The following is a 17,663-nucleotide window of genomic DNA, read 5'->3' as shown; positions in this document are numbered from 1 at the left end:
ATTGTGTAATATCCCTTTTGCTCTTTGAGGTCAAGATGAATTAAAAGTGGTTACACACATACACACATATTCCTTCCAGTGTGATTCCTTCCAGTTAATGGTGATAATTAATTTTGTGGTCAACAGTAAAGGTGTAATCTGTACATCCATGCTTTAAAACAAATTTTTTTTTAAATGCTAACTGAATCAAAATCTATACAAAATCAAGTACACACAAACACACACACACACACAAAAACATGCCCACACCCACACCCCGCCATACTCACACATCTCCACACACACCCACACACACACACCCCTTCAGCTGGGACACTGCTGCCTATTATTTGGGCTGGGACGTTTCGGATGGGCTCAAACAGAGAGGCAATCTGGGGGCGTTTGACACCAGAGCGGGTGAGGAACTGTCCCGGCCGCGTGACGCCTGGCTCCCGTCCCCGTCCCCGTCCCCCGCGGCGCCCGGACAGCCGGCGGGTCATGCCCGCTCCCGGAGGGCCGGGAGGACGAATGCCACCACAAATGGTTCTAATTGGCACCTCTGCAGGCACCGGCTCTGGGAGGGCAAAGATCAGGTGGTGCGGGGCACGGGCCGGGCACCTCCCCTGCCCCCCACCACGTGTCCTGGCTGCCACAGGCACAGGATATGAAGGAGCTGTGGGTGGGCAGGGCGCTGGACATCAGCGCTGATACGCTGTGGCCTTTCAACAAGGATTCCTTTTTCCCCTCAATTCTCAAAGACTTTAGTTTACACTAAAATTACGTGTAATGACATCTGACTAATGATATCTAAACTTTAATTTTATATTTCTCATCTTCAACACACCTGTCTATCAGTTCTTTTCAAGTATTTTCTCTGTTCAACAAATTGCACTGATTTGTTAAGGATATTTCATGTTGTAACACTGTGTTTAAAAAATGCGCTGAAACAGACCCCTTTCATTTCATCATTTGAGGCAAATTTTATGCATCTCACTATGGCGAGACCAGCTCGCCTTTTTCAAGCCTGATCAATTTTCAGAGGTGTACCTTTTAGTCACACTGTTATAGTTATACACATCACTGCTTCCAGTGCGTGATCAAGGCTTCACACTTCATCAACAGCCCACCAATCACTACATTAATACTGATTAAAAAAAACATGTAAGACTTCAAAAAGTAACACTGAAATTCAGCCAGTTTGCCCACAGTTGAGCAGACATACGGTAACCTGCTCATATGCCTCTCACAGTACGACTGTTAGAGGAGGCAAAAATAACTGTGCTCGTGGTGCACTTCTGTTCCAAGCAGCACTGATCACAGATGCTCCACTGAGTATGTCTGAACATGAAACATTCAGAATTTAATAACCCTGAAGTGGGTGGTAATAACATAATTATATCAGTTTACAACATCATTTAATTCCAATTAGTGCTCTCCTTAACGAGGGCTTGGGCCTGTCGAGCGGTTATGGGCAATTAGGTAAAACTGCACTCTCAATTAATTTGAGCTATCATGGTAACGCAGTTTAACATGTTGCCGCGGATTCGATTTTTTCATGGCTGTGTATCAGTGTCCTGGCATTGCATGGAGTTCATTCGCAGTTTAACGCAGAAAAGCGCCTTAGATTTGCTCCGGGTTTGACGAGGAGGATTTCGGCGGTGGAACTAAAGAGCGGGTCGGCCTTCGGTTGGCATGACTGCAGTAACCAGCGCTGACACACAAAGGCTGTTCTGCATATCGCCCAGAGGGGAGAAACAGCAATCTCTGATTAGCATGCTCTGTCTGATCTTATCTCTTTGCGGTTTGTCGGTCACCACGTATTATTCGGGAAACATCTTCTGATAATATATGTGTGAGGGTTGCTTTTGCAGGGTGCAGCTCTTACAGAGCTGAACAGTTGATGGTGGTGCAGAGGCATGAGGTGAGCCATGCGGGCTCCCTCGGCCTGCCCCGCGCTGTGGGGTACCGCGTGGACCCTCTCGAATGCCCCGCGGGGGGGTTCTCACCAGGATGCGGTCGCTGTCGATGATGGTGTTGAGGCGGTGGGCGATGGTGAGCACCGTGCACTCCTTGAATTTCTCCCGTATGGTCTTCTGGATCAGCTCGTCTGTCCTGGAAAGAGGAAAAAAAAAAACACGCTGATAAAGCAGCCACCAGAGCAAAGGAATGCCTAGCAAGGGAAGCTCTTTAATGACAGCACAGCAGACACTCCACAGCATCACAGAGAGAGAGCCTCACGCAGGCAGACAGTGCAGAAAGCTGTCCACATCAGTCCTACCAGCTACAGGCAGTAGGGGGCAATGTAGCGATCAGAGGAATAGACAAGGCATCAGAAGATCTCCAGTGGAGTCTTGTTGCTTAGTAGTTAAATGATTACAGTAAAATGACATTTTTCATGTAGTTTAGGATTAACATCTACAACATAAGGGCAGCAAAGTAAAATGCATTATCAGTATTCAAAAGCTGTTTTACTGATTCCTACTGGTGGCAATAACCTGGATGCTTCTCTCGACAATATGTACAGCTATGAAAGTCATTCTGGATGAGGGCTACGTAAACATGCATTTATTGCTGGTTGCTCCTTTCTTATGGTTCTTTTGTCATTTCACGATGGTCCATAGAGGCAACATTGGTGTGGACTATGCATTTGCTACATTTCCACACTCCCCATCTCGACACATTCACAAGGCGAGATCACCGCGGTGCCGGCTCCATACCTGGGGTCCACGTTGGCTGTGGCCTCGTCGATGATGAGGATGCGGTTCTTCCTCAGGATGGCCCGGGCCAGGCACACCAGCTGCCTCTGGCCCACACTGAAGTTCGATCCAGACTCGGCCAGCTGGGTCTCCAGCTTCCCCGGCAGCTCCTCCACCACGCCCTTCAGCTGCACCTAAACAGGACGGGACGGATTCGCGCCCGTCAGCGACCTCTCCCTGACCTTCTCCCTGAGGGCGTATTCTTCACAAACAACCCCTAACGCTTCCATTAGCGGCATAGCAGGAGGGGCTGGGGGCCCTAGGTGACCTTTAAAACCTGGCCTCCTGCTTTAATCCAGCCCACCAAACCCATTCAGGGCAGAAACCAGTGCTTTGAGTAGGTCCCAATTAGAAGCCACGCATTTAGCTGGGCCCCACAGCTCTAATGGGATTGCCCCCCGTAACTTGTGGGGTGCAGTGGTGCTGAATAGTGGCATTGTGCTGAGGGTAGTGGAGCCATTCTGATTCGTTGGGGGGGGGGACGGGGGTGACTCTCGTACCTCTTGGAGGGCATTCCACAGGTCCTCATCAGAGTGCTGGTTGAAGGGGTCCAGATTTTTCCTCATGGTGCCAGTGAAGAGCACTGGGTCCTGGTGAAGGAAGACGTGAAGACAAAGGAGCTGGCTACACCACATGTACACATACACAAAACACTGGCTATGCTACACAACTATGTCCACATACACCACACTGGCTATGCTATACAGCTATGTACATATACACACATACACCACATTGGCTACACTACAGTTACATTCAGCCAGTTTCCTGGTAATATTAGTCTGTCAGGGCAGCAGGGTCTCCAGCATACTCTGAGTTGTATGCAACTCGTGAAAATGCAAACTTCATTTCCTGTCGGAAGTGCTAACACAATCAGAGGCCACCGAAATTCTTCACATTCAATTTGCTGTCAGCTGAGCAGCTGACATGAGGACTGAATGCCCCTCTCCGGAAAACTCCTGAGTGATGTCATCACTCAGCGCCCATGACAGCGATGGAATGAAATAGTCAGACGCTTCAGTTCCCTTTTAATGTCAGCAACGGCATGGAGAGACACTGCTTCGGAGTGGCGCTTAATCAAAGAGGCTTCATGGATCATGTCTGGCACTTCCGTAATAAGCTAACTAAGGATGCTTTGCAGTTTACTTCTGTAACTGCTGAAAAAGAAAAGTCTCTTTGAAGAAAAAGCATTTTTTCAGAAGTGTTTGTGCTTAATTCTAACTTCAATCCTCAGTGAAGAAACAGACAGCTAGCACAAAATAAGACCTTGAAAACCATGACTCACCTAGTCAACAGACAGACAATTTGAGGCAGCAACTGTGTTTGCTTTCAAAAGCTCCAAGCACACTGCTCCAAAGGGTCTGGATCTGCTTGTGTGTCTGAGACAGCTTTCCATGGTCATCTCCTCAATGATGACCAAATACAACCTTGTATTACAGAACCACACAGTCTAAAGAGGTTCTTTACGTCTGCACCTTACACCTCAAGCCACTGTTCGAACAAGCCGCTGTGGTCGCTGAAAACCCCAGGACACAGAGGCTTGGGAAAGACTGTCCATCACTCCCAGTTACGCAAAAATACAGTACAGTTTGAGGCGATTTTACAAAATTCCTCCCCAATTCTATGATTTCAAACCGAACAAGTGTTAAAATATGTTAATAATAATAATAATAATAATAATTAATAATTTAATGAACACAATTGTTGTTTGAAAAAACATTAACAAATGTTGGTCTTTTAGTGCAATATAGATAGAGGAGGCAGTAGGCACTGTGAAGGCCCCACAATGCAGCCTGCAAAATTAGATAAATCCAGCTTACTTAAGACAGTAATCTGTCTGACAATCAAGATAAGAGAATTCGGTTGGCAACAGAGAGATTAGGGCAGGATCTGGGTGAAGACCAGGGATCAGCCGGTGTCTGACGGTCATAATTCCCATTACTTTCAGTAGTTAAGGCATTTTTTTAGAAGCTTTGTCACATACACGCACACAAAGACACAGACTGGCACACACATACACACGCGCACACACACACACGCACATGCACACACACGGCTTCTGTCTTCTGGCTTCTGGATGATTTTAGCATTGTCACAGCATCCAGCGGGGAGTTGATCCACGAGGCCTCAACCTCCACTGTAAATGGATAACACTTCGCACATCACAGAACACCTTGGCAAACACTCCCAAATAACCACACACCATCCCTAAAGGGAACGTTACATTGCCTTATTCATTTGCTTGGCAGACGACCTTATCCCGGCTGATTTACACAGCTTAAAGATTATCCATTTATACAGCTGGATATTTACTGAAGCGGTTCCGTGCTCAAGGACACAGCAGCATGATGACTGGGCTTCAAACCAGCAACCCTCCGGTTACAAGCCAGCACCCCTCCCCACCGCTCGCTGCCAGGTAATTCCACAGCTTTTCACAAATCGCATTTTTTTTGTCTCTCTTAATTCTACCGCGTCCTTGTGATCGCGACTTTTCCCTCTTCTCTGAGTGCGGCAGGCTGCCGTGTCATTAAGCTGGCTCAAGCCCCAATTCAGGCTCTTTTTTCTTTTTGATCCTTTTTTTTCTGACACCCTTTAATTGAGGATTCAATGTAAAGTTGGGAAACAGTGCTTTAGAGCACGGCTTTCCAAAGCGCTGATTATGTGCTCCAACAATTCACAGACTGCCATTCGCCCGCGGGGAAAAAAAAAAAAAAATCAGTTTTGCTCCCGGGCCATTTCTCCACTCTCAATAGAACGTGAAATGGATTCCGTTTTAATACCATACACTAATAAAAGTTTATCATAATAAAATCTGCTGGAAGGTGGGGAATAGCACAGCTCTTCAGTGCCAGTAATGTAAAGGACGCATACAGGCATCTGTGGATTCCACATCACTACATAAAGCAATACGCATCTCATGTAAAGCTATTTTCCATTTGAAAGGCTCTGGGGGAGAGCACGTAAACAATGAGAATATGACGGGAGAGGAAATAAAAAATAAATAATAATACGTTCTTAAAGGTACATTTGTTACAGTGATGGAAACCTTTGTCAGCGGTAAAGGTGATGCTTACAATGTATACAGATACAGGCCCAAGACCCATTCAACAAAGCTAAACACAATCCAGACACACATAAATAAAGCACTCACAATTTACAATTTTCTTTGAATCACACCAGCCAAATTCCTAACCTAGCACTGTAAATCTGGATATCTAACCATTGCTTGGTCTAACAGTCATGGATATATGAATCCCCTTCTCAACCTCAGCTGACATATGGTGCATATTCTATTTCAAAATGGCTGCCATGCATCATACAGGTGCTTGCTATGGACAGGAGGTGGGTGGGCTAAATTATACACCATTACTTCACTGTACAGAATTTTGAGATCTTTGAAAGGCACTGTGCATATATTATACATCTACGTATCATATATATATATACATATATATATATATATATATATATATATATATATATATGAAACCAATCATTATGAACTACTATGTTGAACTACTAATGATGTTTCGTTTTCGTTTCGTTTTCGTTTGGTTTTACATACATTTTTATAAGTTCACTGCTGCACTGCACCTGGTCAGGTATTCCAGTAAGGAAGAGGTGCGACTCAGCCCTGATGCCTGGGACAGGAACAGGGTTCCTAAAAATGATCCCCTTTTCTGTCCAGCACTAGCTCCACCCAAAGCAAGGGGTGAAACAGATCTACCTCCAGCACAGACTGCAGCAGCCAATGGGAGGACCACTCGCCCCTTTGCTCAGGAAGTGGGAGACAAGACGGCCTTTATTCAGGGGGGAAACTCAATCCAGAGTGGCAGTGATACCGCAAAACTCCATCAGGGTCATTAACATAAAAAACAAACAAAAAACCTCAAATGAACTTGGCTTGGAAATCCCTACTACGCTATCTGAAATGCGGAACAGTTTGGGCCCAGTAACGGAGATGAAGAAGAATAAAAAGAAGAAGAGGAAGAAGAAGAAGAAAGAGAAGAAGAAGAGGAAGAAGGGGTAAAAACTCCTAAGCTGCCTTCAGATGTTTTGGGGGTAGAGGACTAATCCCCTGTCACTTTCAGGAGCTGCTGTAGGAGTCTCTCGCCGTCGCTGACGTTCCCCCCCAGGGTGGCATTTTCTTAATACGGTATCACACTTTCAACAGGCGCAAATAAACTCCAGCTGTCTGCAGGCACCCATTTGTCTTACTTTCAGAAAGAACAAAAAATCCCCCAAAGTGACAAGTGAACTTCTCATCGGCTTTCACTTTTTAAAACAAACCCCGGCTGTGGAAGACTGGTGCTATGTGTTCGAAGCTTCCTGTCGGGAGGGGGGGGAAGGTTTGGCCTGGGGAGCGAGCCGCACAGAGCCGGATCTCCTCCCCCAGCGCCTGTCACCTGCAGCCCTTTTGCCATAAAGGTGACAGAGTACATTACATTACATAATAATCATTTACCAGACGCCCTTATCTGGAGCAACTTACATACGTATAGGTTACAATTTTTACCCACGTATACAGCTGGATATTTACTGAGGCAACTCTGGGTTAAGTACCTTGCCCAAGGGTATAATAGCAATACCTGTGTGGGGAATCGAACCAGCAACCTTTCAGTTAGGAGCCCTGCTCCTTACCACTATGCCACACTGATGGAGAATAGCTTCTACCTTCAGCTGTTTTTCCTTGTGCTGCCATCGTGGTTAAAAGCACTGCTACCGCTGAGTGGGAGCAAAATCAAATCAAATTCGACAATAATTGCCATTGTAAGAAACCTTCATTAGGAGCAGTGGAGGCAAACAGCTGGACCAGTGAGCTGAGAGGACCATCTACAGGACTGACAAGTGTCTTGGCAAATAACTGTGATGAACAAGGAAGCCTCAAAACTTCTAAAAACACCATTTGGCATGGGGGAACATGTAGGTGAGAGTACAGGGTGGCAGGCCGGGGCGGGGCCATACCTGGGGGATGATCGACATCTTCTGACGCAGGTCGTGGAGGCCGATCTCCGAGGTTAAGATGCCGTCGACGTAGATCTTCCCCTCCGGTTCCGCCAGGCGGAAGAGAGCGGAGATCAGGGAGCTCTTCCCGGCACCGGTCCTTCCCACAATGCCAACCTTACGCAAGACAATACAACATGCATGCCATTTAAGAACCATATACTTGCAGCTGCGCAACAACAGTAATGCCCAGAGCCAGAATGGATGTATTATGTAAGGAAAGCAAAACTTAGAACATACAGAAATGAAAGTTCATTAGTTAGGTCCTCTTGACTCTTTTTTTAATCTATACAGAAAAGCAATACAATGAGCCAGCCTGGTTCCAGCTCTTAATTGGAAAAAGCTGTATAAAATCCAGCCTGGTTGCAGCTTTGCACAAAGCATAAAGCAGCTCAAATCTCAGCTCAAATTCCTAAAAACACAGCCATGGAATCACTAGGACAAGACTGAGTACGCCTTCACAAGGCAGTACAAAATGGCATGATGTAATCAGGACAGGTCTGTTCACTATCACTGTTTAGGAGATCACGTTCCAGCGCTTCAGAGAAAACTAACCCCACACAGCCACTGAAACTACAGGCCCTAAACCCCTGAGTGGTGCAGGTCACTTCTGCCAGAGGATCCTTTTTAGAGGAGTGTGAGAGAAACAGAATGTAAATGTGTGTGTGTATGTATGTGCCTGTGTGAGAGAAAGAGACAGTGTGTGTGCATATTCGCCTGTGTGAGATAGAGAGTGTGTGGTCTGTGTTAGCGAGTGTAAGTGAGTGAGTGTATGTGTGTTTATGTGAGTGGTTGTATGTATGATGAAAGAGAGAAAAGCAGAGAGTGAGTGAGTGTGTGTGTGTGTGTGTGTGTGTGTGTGTGTGTGTGCGCGCGCGCGCGTGTGTGTGTTTGAAAGAGAGAGAGAAGGAGTGTGTGAATGTGCGACAGAGAAGGTGTGCATGTGAGAGTGTGTATGTATTTGTGTATGTGTGTAAGTGAAACAGAGAAAAAGTGTGTGAGAGAAAGAATGTGTGAGTAAGAGTGTGTGTGTGTGTGTGTGTGTGTGTGTGTGTGTGTGTGTGTGTGTGTGCGCGCGTGTGACACAGCCAGGGTGCGTGTATGCATCCTCCTATAGGCTTCTGGAGCCCTGCCTTTCCCATTTATCAGCCCATCCATTGTGAAATCAGCCATGTTGGCGGAGCGTGTCCACACTAAACACACGCCATGCATTAAACCCAGCTCCCAGCCACCCCCCACCAACCCGCTCGCTCATGTACTGAATATACAGTAGCCATCGCCGTTCACCCAAATATGCAAATCTGAGCACGCCGATACACTCCAACAGTCTTAATTACACCTTATGCATTCCATGAATTACCAATTACACATTTGCAAGGAATCAATAGTACAACAAGGCGGCATTAATAATACATTTTTATATTAATTTTGGTGACAACATGTGACAAAAGACATGCTGCTCCTGCTATACATATATTGATTGAAGCTGCAGAATGTACAAAATATCATAAAGTATGGATAAGGCCAGGGAAAACATGATCATAGATCCATCAGATCAAAAGCATACTACAAGCACTGGTTTTAGCAGAGTCAAGAGCTTTATTTAATATAGTAATATCTGTACTTGGAACCTCTTTTGGCCTAAATATTTCAATAAGTCAATCAGCTCAAACATACTGTGCCATTCTTAGCTCTGAATTAGATCACCAAGATATCACCTGAAGCAAGAGAGCAAAGACAGCAGGAAATATCTTTGTAATACAAGCACCACACTCCCCACGAAGCATCTGACATCAGGACATCCACACAATCACACCCATGTGCCATCTCTGATGTCTTCTTATTGTCATAATTACAAAATTCATAATTCTTATCTTTCGTAAACATGGATGTGTATATGCCTTGTATGTTATAAACCCCTTGACTTTATGCAGTCCATTTAATAGTGTTTCTTATCATTATTTCCAAATAAAAGACAGTGGAGAGAATTGTGGCACTCAAAATAAAGACTGTTTGTGACACTCTTCTACAATGAAAACCTCTATAATGAACAGAAGTCTTAAACAGCTCATCTAGCCATAGTCACACATGCTGATCTGAGGTGCAAAGCCAGTCCCCATTTGGAGGGTCCTCACCTTCTCTTTGGATCGGAACACAGCCTTCATATTCTTCAGGACCACGGGCCCGTCGGCACTGTAGGCGAAGTTGACCCGGTCAAAGGTGATGAAGCCCTGCGTGGGCCACTCCGCCGGGGGGCGTTTCTGGGTCTCCCAGGGCGCCTCGCTCTCCAGCTCCGTGTACTCCACCACCCTCTCCACTGAAGTCATCTGAGGATAGAGGGGGCGACAAAATGGAGTTACTGAGAGGGGTCCATAAGCCGTCAGTGGGGGAAGACAGGGGAGGTGATCAAGTGTTACTGAGGGGAGTCAACATGGTGTTACTGAAGGAGGCCAACGAGCTGTACTGTGGGAAGAGGAGGAAGGTGGTCAACACAGTGTTACTGAGTGCAGTCAACAAGCCACTACCAGGGGAAGTGTGGGCGAGGTGTTACTGGGGCGGCAATGTGGCATAGTGGTAAGGAGCAGGACCCGTAACTGAAAGGTTGCTGGTTGCATTCTTTGCTGGGGCACTGCTGTTGTACCCTTGGGCAAAGTACTTAACCAAGAATTGCCTCAGTAAATATCCAGCTATATAAATGGGTAACATGTAAATAATTGTAACCTATGGAAGCCCCTCTTATCCAACAATGTAATGTAATGGAAGAAGTGGGTTCTTAGGGTGGATGAGGAGTCACCAGAGTTACAGCAACAGGGGCACTGCTGTTGTACGCTTACACCCAAATACATAACCCTCATTCCTCAGTGATTACCCAGCTTCATCACCATATAAAAGCAGGGATAGGAGCTATACAAACAGCCTGGGAGGAGTAATGTGATGCTAAGAGGTGACTCACAGGGTCTTCACATGACTGAGAGGGATCAATAAAAGGCCATCATCGGGTCACTGCATGTGTAATCAGTGTGTGTGTGTCATCACAATCTGACAGGGGTTTCATTATAGCATTAGCATTATAGCACTGCCTCACTGGCATGATGGTGAGTATATACTGCAGGTGTGTGGGGGTGGGGGGGGCACCACAGGTACATTACATTATTGGCATTTAGCAGACATTCTTATCCTTCCATAAGAGGGAATTCCATAGGCTACAATGTTTTAAATGTCACCCATTTATACAGCTGGATATTTACTGAGGCGATGCTAGGTTAAGTAACTTGCCCAAAGGTACAACAGCAGTGCCCCAGCAGGGAATGAAACCAGCAACCTTTCAATTACGAGTCCTGCTCCTTAACCACTATGCTACACTACCACCCCATTCAGATACCCCATTCAAGTGCTGATATTGTGCGTTACCCCTGCGCATCACGAAAACTCTCGGATGTCTTCTGGTCATTACCATGTTCTCCACCTCGGCGCTCTGCCGGACCCCCCACTGGAACATCCCCATGAGCGTCACGGCATAGGACAGGGCCAGGCCCACCGCGCCGGCCTCCAGGTCTGCCAAACAAAGACAAAGACAGGGCGTGTCATCACCCTGCTCCTACTGACGTTTAACACAACCCAGAAACACTCTGCTCTCTGTGGGCTCACAGCCAGTTCATATGAGCCAGTGGTCCATCAGTTCACCCAGTGCAGGGTAAAAGATACAATGTGGGAATGCAATGATGACTACCTGCTGTTTGATGATGACAGAACACTTTCAATAAAAAAAAAAAAAAAAAAACAACCCTTTGACCACAAAGGAGAGAAAACAACGTCTGCTGGGCTTGAACCATTGTTTTCCTCATTAAAAGTTATCTAGGGGCATTAAAACCACAATCACTAGTTTGTTACTCAACTTCCTGTTCTATCTGCATTAAAAACATTGACCGCCCCCCTCCCCTGCGCTTCAGCTGAGCAGCAGTGCAGACACTGATATCCCCTCACCGTTTCGCAGAAGTAGGGAGCCAAAGGCGGTGATGGCGACGAAGATCGAGCAGATGCCGTCAAGCCGGACAGCAAACCATCGGGACGTAGTCAGGAACAAGAACCAGGACTCTGCAAAGAGAGCAACATTTCAGCTCAGACCACATTATAGCCATCCTCTATCTGCTCTGTAAAGGCTCTGTAAGAACTCTGTAACTGATAAGAAATCACTATGTAACTATAACCACTTAGGCCAAAACAAAAATAGGGCCACCCTCCCCGGACTGAGGGGTAAGAGTATCCTAAATATGTTTGCTGAGCAGGCTACCGCTATAATACTCTTTAGCAAAGTGCTTCCCCTGCACGTCTTCATTATGACTGTGCAGAAATGAGATGTAAGCTGTGAACATGGCTCTGTCCAAAAGGGTAATTATAAATAAAGCCTTTGTGGTGCTGCGGACAAGGACAGGACGGCAAACTCTGTGACCTCGGAAAGCGCAGGCTAAAAACTTCCCATAATGTCCTAGAGGGTGATATCTCCCCGATTCGCTCCAGTTGGAAAACTCAATTTTATTAATAGGAAAGGTTTAAGGCGTGTCATAAAAGCCACCCTGAAGCAGATGCATAATGCGATGCAGGTCTGGGCCATTTCACACATTCGTGAAAGAAGTCTGACCCGAATGCAGATCTTGATGTGCGTCGAACGCCTCCTGAAATCTCTGCTCTGCTTTGAAGGCTCGGATCGTCCACAGGCCTTGGAGGGAGGAGGACAGGTGGGAGAAGACGGGACTCCGAGCTGCAGAGAGAGGGGCACACACACACACACACACACGGACGTACACACGGACATACACAAGCACACACACGGACATACACACGTGCATGTTAGTCAAACTGCATGAACCATTTCCATCCAGAAATGAGGTACTAAAATGTAACCTGTAAAACTCTCATTGTCACCGTCTCCAAATGAGTCTACACCTGAGCAACGGCTTAACTGTAACTGCTATTAAATGACAGATTTATTATCTAGATTAAAGCAGCAGTAAGACTGTTGTTGAGAACTACGGAAATTACAGCAGAAAAAAAGCCTGTGTTCATTATCATTTAGCATTTATCATTTATTATAATATCATTAGGAAGTGAGCTGCTCCTGTCACATACACAGGCATTTCCATCTTTATAACCTCCCCTTTAGATCTGTAGCCCTGACTTACATGTGTTTCTCTGTGTGCATCCCCACATGTTTACATGTATCTGTGTGCAAGTTCATGTGTCTTTTGTGTTTATGTATGCTTGTGTGAGTGTTTATGAAGGCATGTGAGTGTGTTTATGTTTGTGTGAGTGTGTTTATGTGTGCTCTGTATTTATGAGTACATGTGTAAGTGTATTTCTGTTTGTGTGTGTTTTATTCATGTGTGTTTGTATTTGTGAGACCATGTGTGAGTGTGTTTGTGTGTGTGTGCATTTATGAATCCATGTGTGAGTGTGTTTGTATTGATGAGTCCGTGTGTGAGTGTGTGTGCATTTATGAGTCCGTGTGTGAGTGTGTTTGTATTGATGAGTCCGTGTGTGAGTGTGTTTGTATTGATGAGTCCGTGTGAGTGTATTTGTATTTATGAGTCCGTGTGTGAGTGTGTTTGTGTATGTTAGTATTTATGAGTCCGTGTGTGAGTGTGTTTGTATTTATGAGTCCGTGTGTGAGTGTGTTTGTATTGATGAGTCCGTGTGTGAGTGTGTTTGCATTTATGAGTTTGTGTGTGAGTGTGTTTGTTTAAGCACACACAGACACGGCTGCAGCGCCCTGGCCCTGTGACAGCATGAGGCCTCTTCCTTTGGCATTCCCTCCCACCCTCAGAGCAGCGCACAGACACCTACTGGTGGACTCCAGCCGCTTGATGTCCCGGGACGTCTGCAGGAAGTAGCGCCGCAGGAAGAGGAAGATGATGAGCAGGGGTACGACGGGGATCAGAATCCAGGGGATGACGGAGGTCGCCACGGCGATCACGCCCATGATCTGCAGGAACACCTGTTCCCGGGGATAAGGGGGCGGGGTCAGTTCCGCCGCATCGGCGTCGCCGTGGCGACGGGTGAATTACACGGCGTGAGGCTCATCACTGTCGCCGGTGTCAAAACCACAGAAGGGAAGGGCCACAGGGGCGGGAGGAGGGACAGGTCATGCGCTCGGTGTGACCACGATTCCACGATGACCACGGGTGCAGGGAGAAGAGTGTGGTGCCGCAATACTAAGGGAAACAGCTCCTCTGTACCTGGGATACTCACCGACATCTTGACTTACTACTACACTGCTGCAGTTCTGAATGTCATGTGGGATGCTGCAGTTATGCTTCTATTTAAACAACCCAATCTGATTCAGGAAATATCCAGATGTATAGATGGCTAGGGTGTAAGATGCAAGCCATGCCATTTGCCCTCAATAACAGCTGCCAAAGCTGGTAAATACTGTGATGTAATGTTACATCAGCCATGTCAGCTGTTACCCTGTGGCAAGTAAGGGATTTACCACACTTCCCCTTTGGTCTGCCTCAAACCACCGCGGACACTCTCCTGTACTACCCCTTCTCCAATTTTGCCGCCACCCCTCAGACCTTTCCCCCATCCCCCCACAAGATGCTGACACCTGACACCATGCTGCAGGCAAAACCACAAGTCAGCATCAACAAAAGAAAGACCCGTCACTTGTGTTAATGGTGATATGACACCATTCGACCTCAGACCATGTAAAGCTTGGTACAAACTCCTAACAGCAGGGTGTGGCTTCTAGGGTTAAAACACCCCCATTCTCACCTACAAAGTAAAGCCTGTAGGCTACGTCACTTATTTGCCTAAGACTCAACCTGATGCAATTCAACACAAAAATACAATAATATATATGTATATAATTTAGATTATGTAATTCATTATATTCTCTGTATGTTCTCACAAAATAAATGCTTTCTTCAATGGTATAACTACGGTGAAAGACCTGTATTTTTTACCATGGGTAACTTGCACACAGTGTTTTGACATATCTATTCATTCATCTTGATGTTTATTGAGGCAGTTCAGTACCTTGCTCAAGGGTACGAAATAAATACCTTGGATTTAAACATGCACTCTTCTGACCATGACATCACCATCAACACTGAGAAAGACCTTTTCTCTGGATGAAAGCAAGACTGGAAAGGGTTCTGTGTCAAGTTTCTGACTCTTGCAGAATGGCCAAAGTAACACTATTTTCACCCTTGTAGCACATGGAGTGTGTCAATGTTCTGACCTTTGCAGAACGCATGGTGTGTCAGCATGCTGAGCTTTGTAGAACATACGGTTTGTCAACATTCTGAGCCCAGTGGACCATTGTGGGGCTGTCGCATTCTGACCCTTGTAGAATGTAGGGTGTGTCAACATACTCAGCCTTGTAGAACGTGGAGTTCGTCACATTCTGGCCCTTGTAGAACATACGGTTTGTCAACATTCTGACCCTTGTAGAATGTAGCGCGTGTCAACATACTCAGCCTTGTAGAACGTGGAGTTTGCCACATTCTGGCCCCTGTGGAGTGCACCATTTGCCAACATTCTAAGCCTTGTGGAACACTGACTGTGTCATTTCTGACCCATGTACAGTCTGGAGTGTCTGACAGTCTCACCAGCCAACTCCCCCAGGTCCTGAAGAACCAATCCATATCTTCACAGCACCGGTCATCAAAGGGGGAGGAGTGCAGTAGGGGGGAGTCTGGCCTGCGCTCATCCCTGGAGCCTCTCTGTCGCCACAGACTTTCTGATGTGATCGGTTTACCCGGTCTACCAGTTATCATGCCCGAATCTGGAAACCACACCCCTCTCCCCCCCCACCACCACCCACAGCGCACGTAAATGAGTCTGATAACCAACCCCCGCCCCACAGGAACAGACAACTCCCCAAGCCTTAGCCGACAGCACATAAAAGCGGATGAAAGCCTCTGTATATAAACAGTTTAGGCAAAGCATTGCCTCTAATTGCTCTATAGCAGAAAAACAAAGCTGCTGAAGGCATGCGATTCAGACATTCCAGCAGCGCTGCACCCAAACGCCATTCACTCCTCCGCGCAACATAATTGCTTTATTTTGTAAGTGATACTATCGGGACTTTGATGTCCCAAATAAAATTAGCAAAAATTGAGGAAAATTGGCGTATTTGTGCGAGGCCGTTGATAAGCGAACGCCGCTCCGCGGGCCTGCCCGGTGTAAACAGGTCCTGAGAGCTGAACGTTCTCCTGGACACAGAGTCGCTGTGCACTTCTGGGCTTTCTTTATTAACTCACTTCCATTTACTTACTGCCAGTGCATAGCGACTCTTGAGGAAAGAGGCTGATGGGAAAACACCAACAGCAACACAAAAAACTGGCCCCCCAAAAAAAAAAAACCCCTATCCCGTCATCAGCGGAATTCTTTCCAAACGCGCACTGCCTGACAGAGGGGCGCAGCAGAATGCAGGGGTCAGTGGTAGCGAAACAAGGGAGGGCCGTTCCACTCTGGGCCCATGACAAAAGGGGCACGACCCGCTCCACTATTCCCAGGTTCGGGCTTCATTTCACTCCTTAATGCCCAGATGCGGCGCTCATTCTTTGTGAGAAATGACTGTGGACACCTCCTTCACAGTTTCCCTTTCTTGGGGGCCATTCTCACTTCATAAAGCTACAGTCAATGTGTTTTTGTGTGCGCCGCGGAAGGCTTGGCGCATACCGCGGTGGTCTCGGTCACTGTCTACATTGGTGGCTCAAGTAGTCCCAGGATTAAGCCTTTGTGCGCTGTGAAAAGGTAAAAAAGTCACTTATTTGGGCTCAGTCAAGCTGTTGATTTCCACCCCCCCTCCCATTTGAAAGAAAGAGAAAGGCTTTGAAATGCACTCTCTCCCCTATAAATCACTGCTCTCCAGACCAGACCAGCTGCATGAGACTGCTTATGCCTCCACATTCAAACACACAAACACATACACACACACACACACACACACACACACAAATATGGTCAGGACATTTTGGTAACAACAAGCAGCAGCAGACATTGGGGATCAAAGCAATCCTAACATTTCTGCCCCCTTAAACCTTCACATGTCACAAATCCAGTAAGTTCTCCTGCGATGAGAAAAATGCTAGGGTTCCAGGGGAAGGGATAGGTTTCCCCCATGTGGTCATGTGATTCAGAGTCCAGCTCTGTTCAGCTGTGACCACACAGACACTGGGAGATTTTCACACACAACCAACACAGTCACATGACCAAGAACTGCCAGGATGCTTCACTTTCCCTGCTCTCTCTCTCTCTCTCTCTCTCACACACACACGCACACACGCACGCACGCACGCACGCACGCACGCACGCACGCACGCACACACGCACACACACACACTAGACAGAATATACTGGTACCCCTTATTCTTCACTGTCACAGTCAAAATGACCTCTCCTGACAGTGTCAAGCCTCCATGACCGAATATCCTTCCAGTATCAATTTAATGACAGACATAATGGCTCAGCTGACCTTAAACCAGTTCTTAGTTCCATAATCGTAGAGGCTTTAGACCAAGCTCAGTTGTGATTAGTGGTGCAGCTTGGTCAAAAGCCTTTATGTGCAGTCCCTCCACTATAACCCTGTATATCTCTCCTCAATGACCACCACCTCCTGCAGGGCACCCTCTGAAAGGAGGAGCAGGCCTAGGATTTAAAGGTCAAGCCCACACAAAAGCCAACCTGTCCCGTCTTCTGAAGAGCATTTAATGGTCATTTCTGTCTTTGTGCAAAGGGATAACAAGAATAAAACAAAGGGCTGCACTTTTCAATGCCCTGCTCCACCTATGAACAAGAGTAGAGGAAACAAATGCGGCACACCTGAGGACGGCACCTCATTAGGAATATCTGGGGGTCTCCTGAGAGCTGTGACGTGCTAACTGCCACGTAAAGAGCACCAGTCAAAAGCAAGCAACG

General features: G+C 46.6%; 1 protein-coding gene across 1 annotated transcript in view; it reads right to left on the bottom strand.

Annotated features, from left to right (window-relative positions):
* abcc4 (ATP-binding cassette, sub-family C (CFTR/MRP), member 4) overlaps positions 1–17,663 on the bottom strand; it is a 55,287-nt gene that overhangs the window by 3,417 nt on the left and 34,207 nt on the right. Inside the window, exons 21-29 of the mRNA XM_036540989.1 lie at positions 13,581–13,731; positions 12,379–12,498; positions 11,724–11,834; positions 11,194–11,294; positions 9,875–10,066; positions 7,701–7,856; positions 3,236–3,325; positions 2,697–2,869; positions 1,986–2,091 (exon numbers count right to left, since the gene is read on the bottom strand). Coding sequence (XP_036396882.1) covers positions 1,986–2,091; positions 2,697–2,869; positions 3,236–3,325; positions 7,701–7,856; positions 9,875–10,066; positions 11,194–11,294; positions 11,724–11,834; positions 12,379–12,498; positions 13,581–13,731 — 1,200 coding nt within the window. The remainder of the gene's footprint in view (positions 1–1,985; positions 2,092–2,696; positions 2,870–3,235; positions 3,326–7,700; positions 7,857–9,874; positions 10,067–11,193; positions 11,295–11,723; positions 11,835–12,378; positions 12,499–13,580; positions 13,732–17,663) is intronic.

This window comes from Megalops cyprinoides, chromosome 11 (genome assembly GCF_013368585.1).
Source record: "Megalops cyprinoides isolate fMegCyp1 chromosome 11, fMegCyp1.pri, whole genome shotgun sequence".
Lineage (NCBI taxonomy): Eukaryota > Metazoa > Chordata > Actinopteri > Elopiformes > Megalopidae > Megalops > Megalops cyprinoides.
The sequence above is the reverse complement of the archived record's forward strand: the minus strand, read 5'-3'. Positions and strand labels throughout refer to the sequence as shown.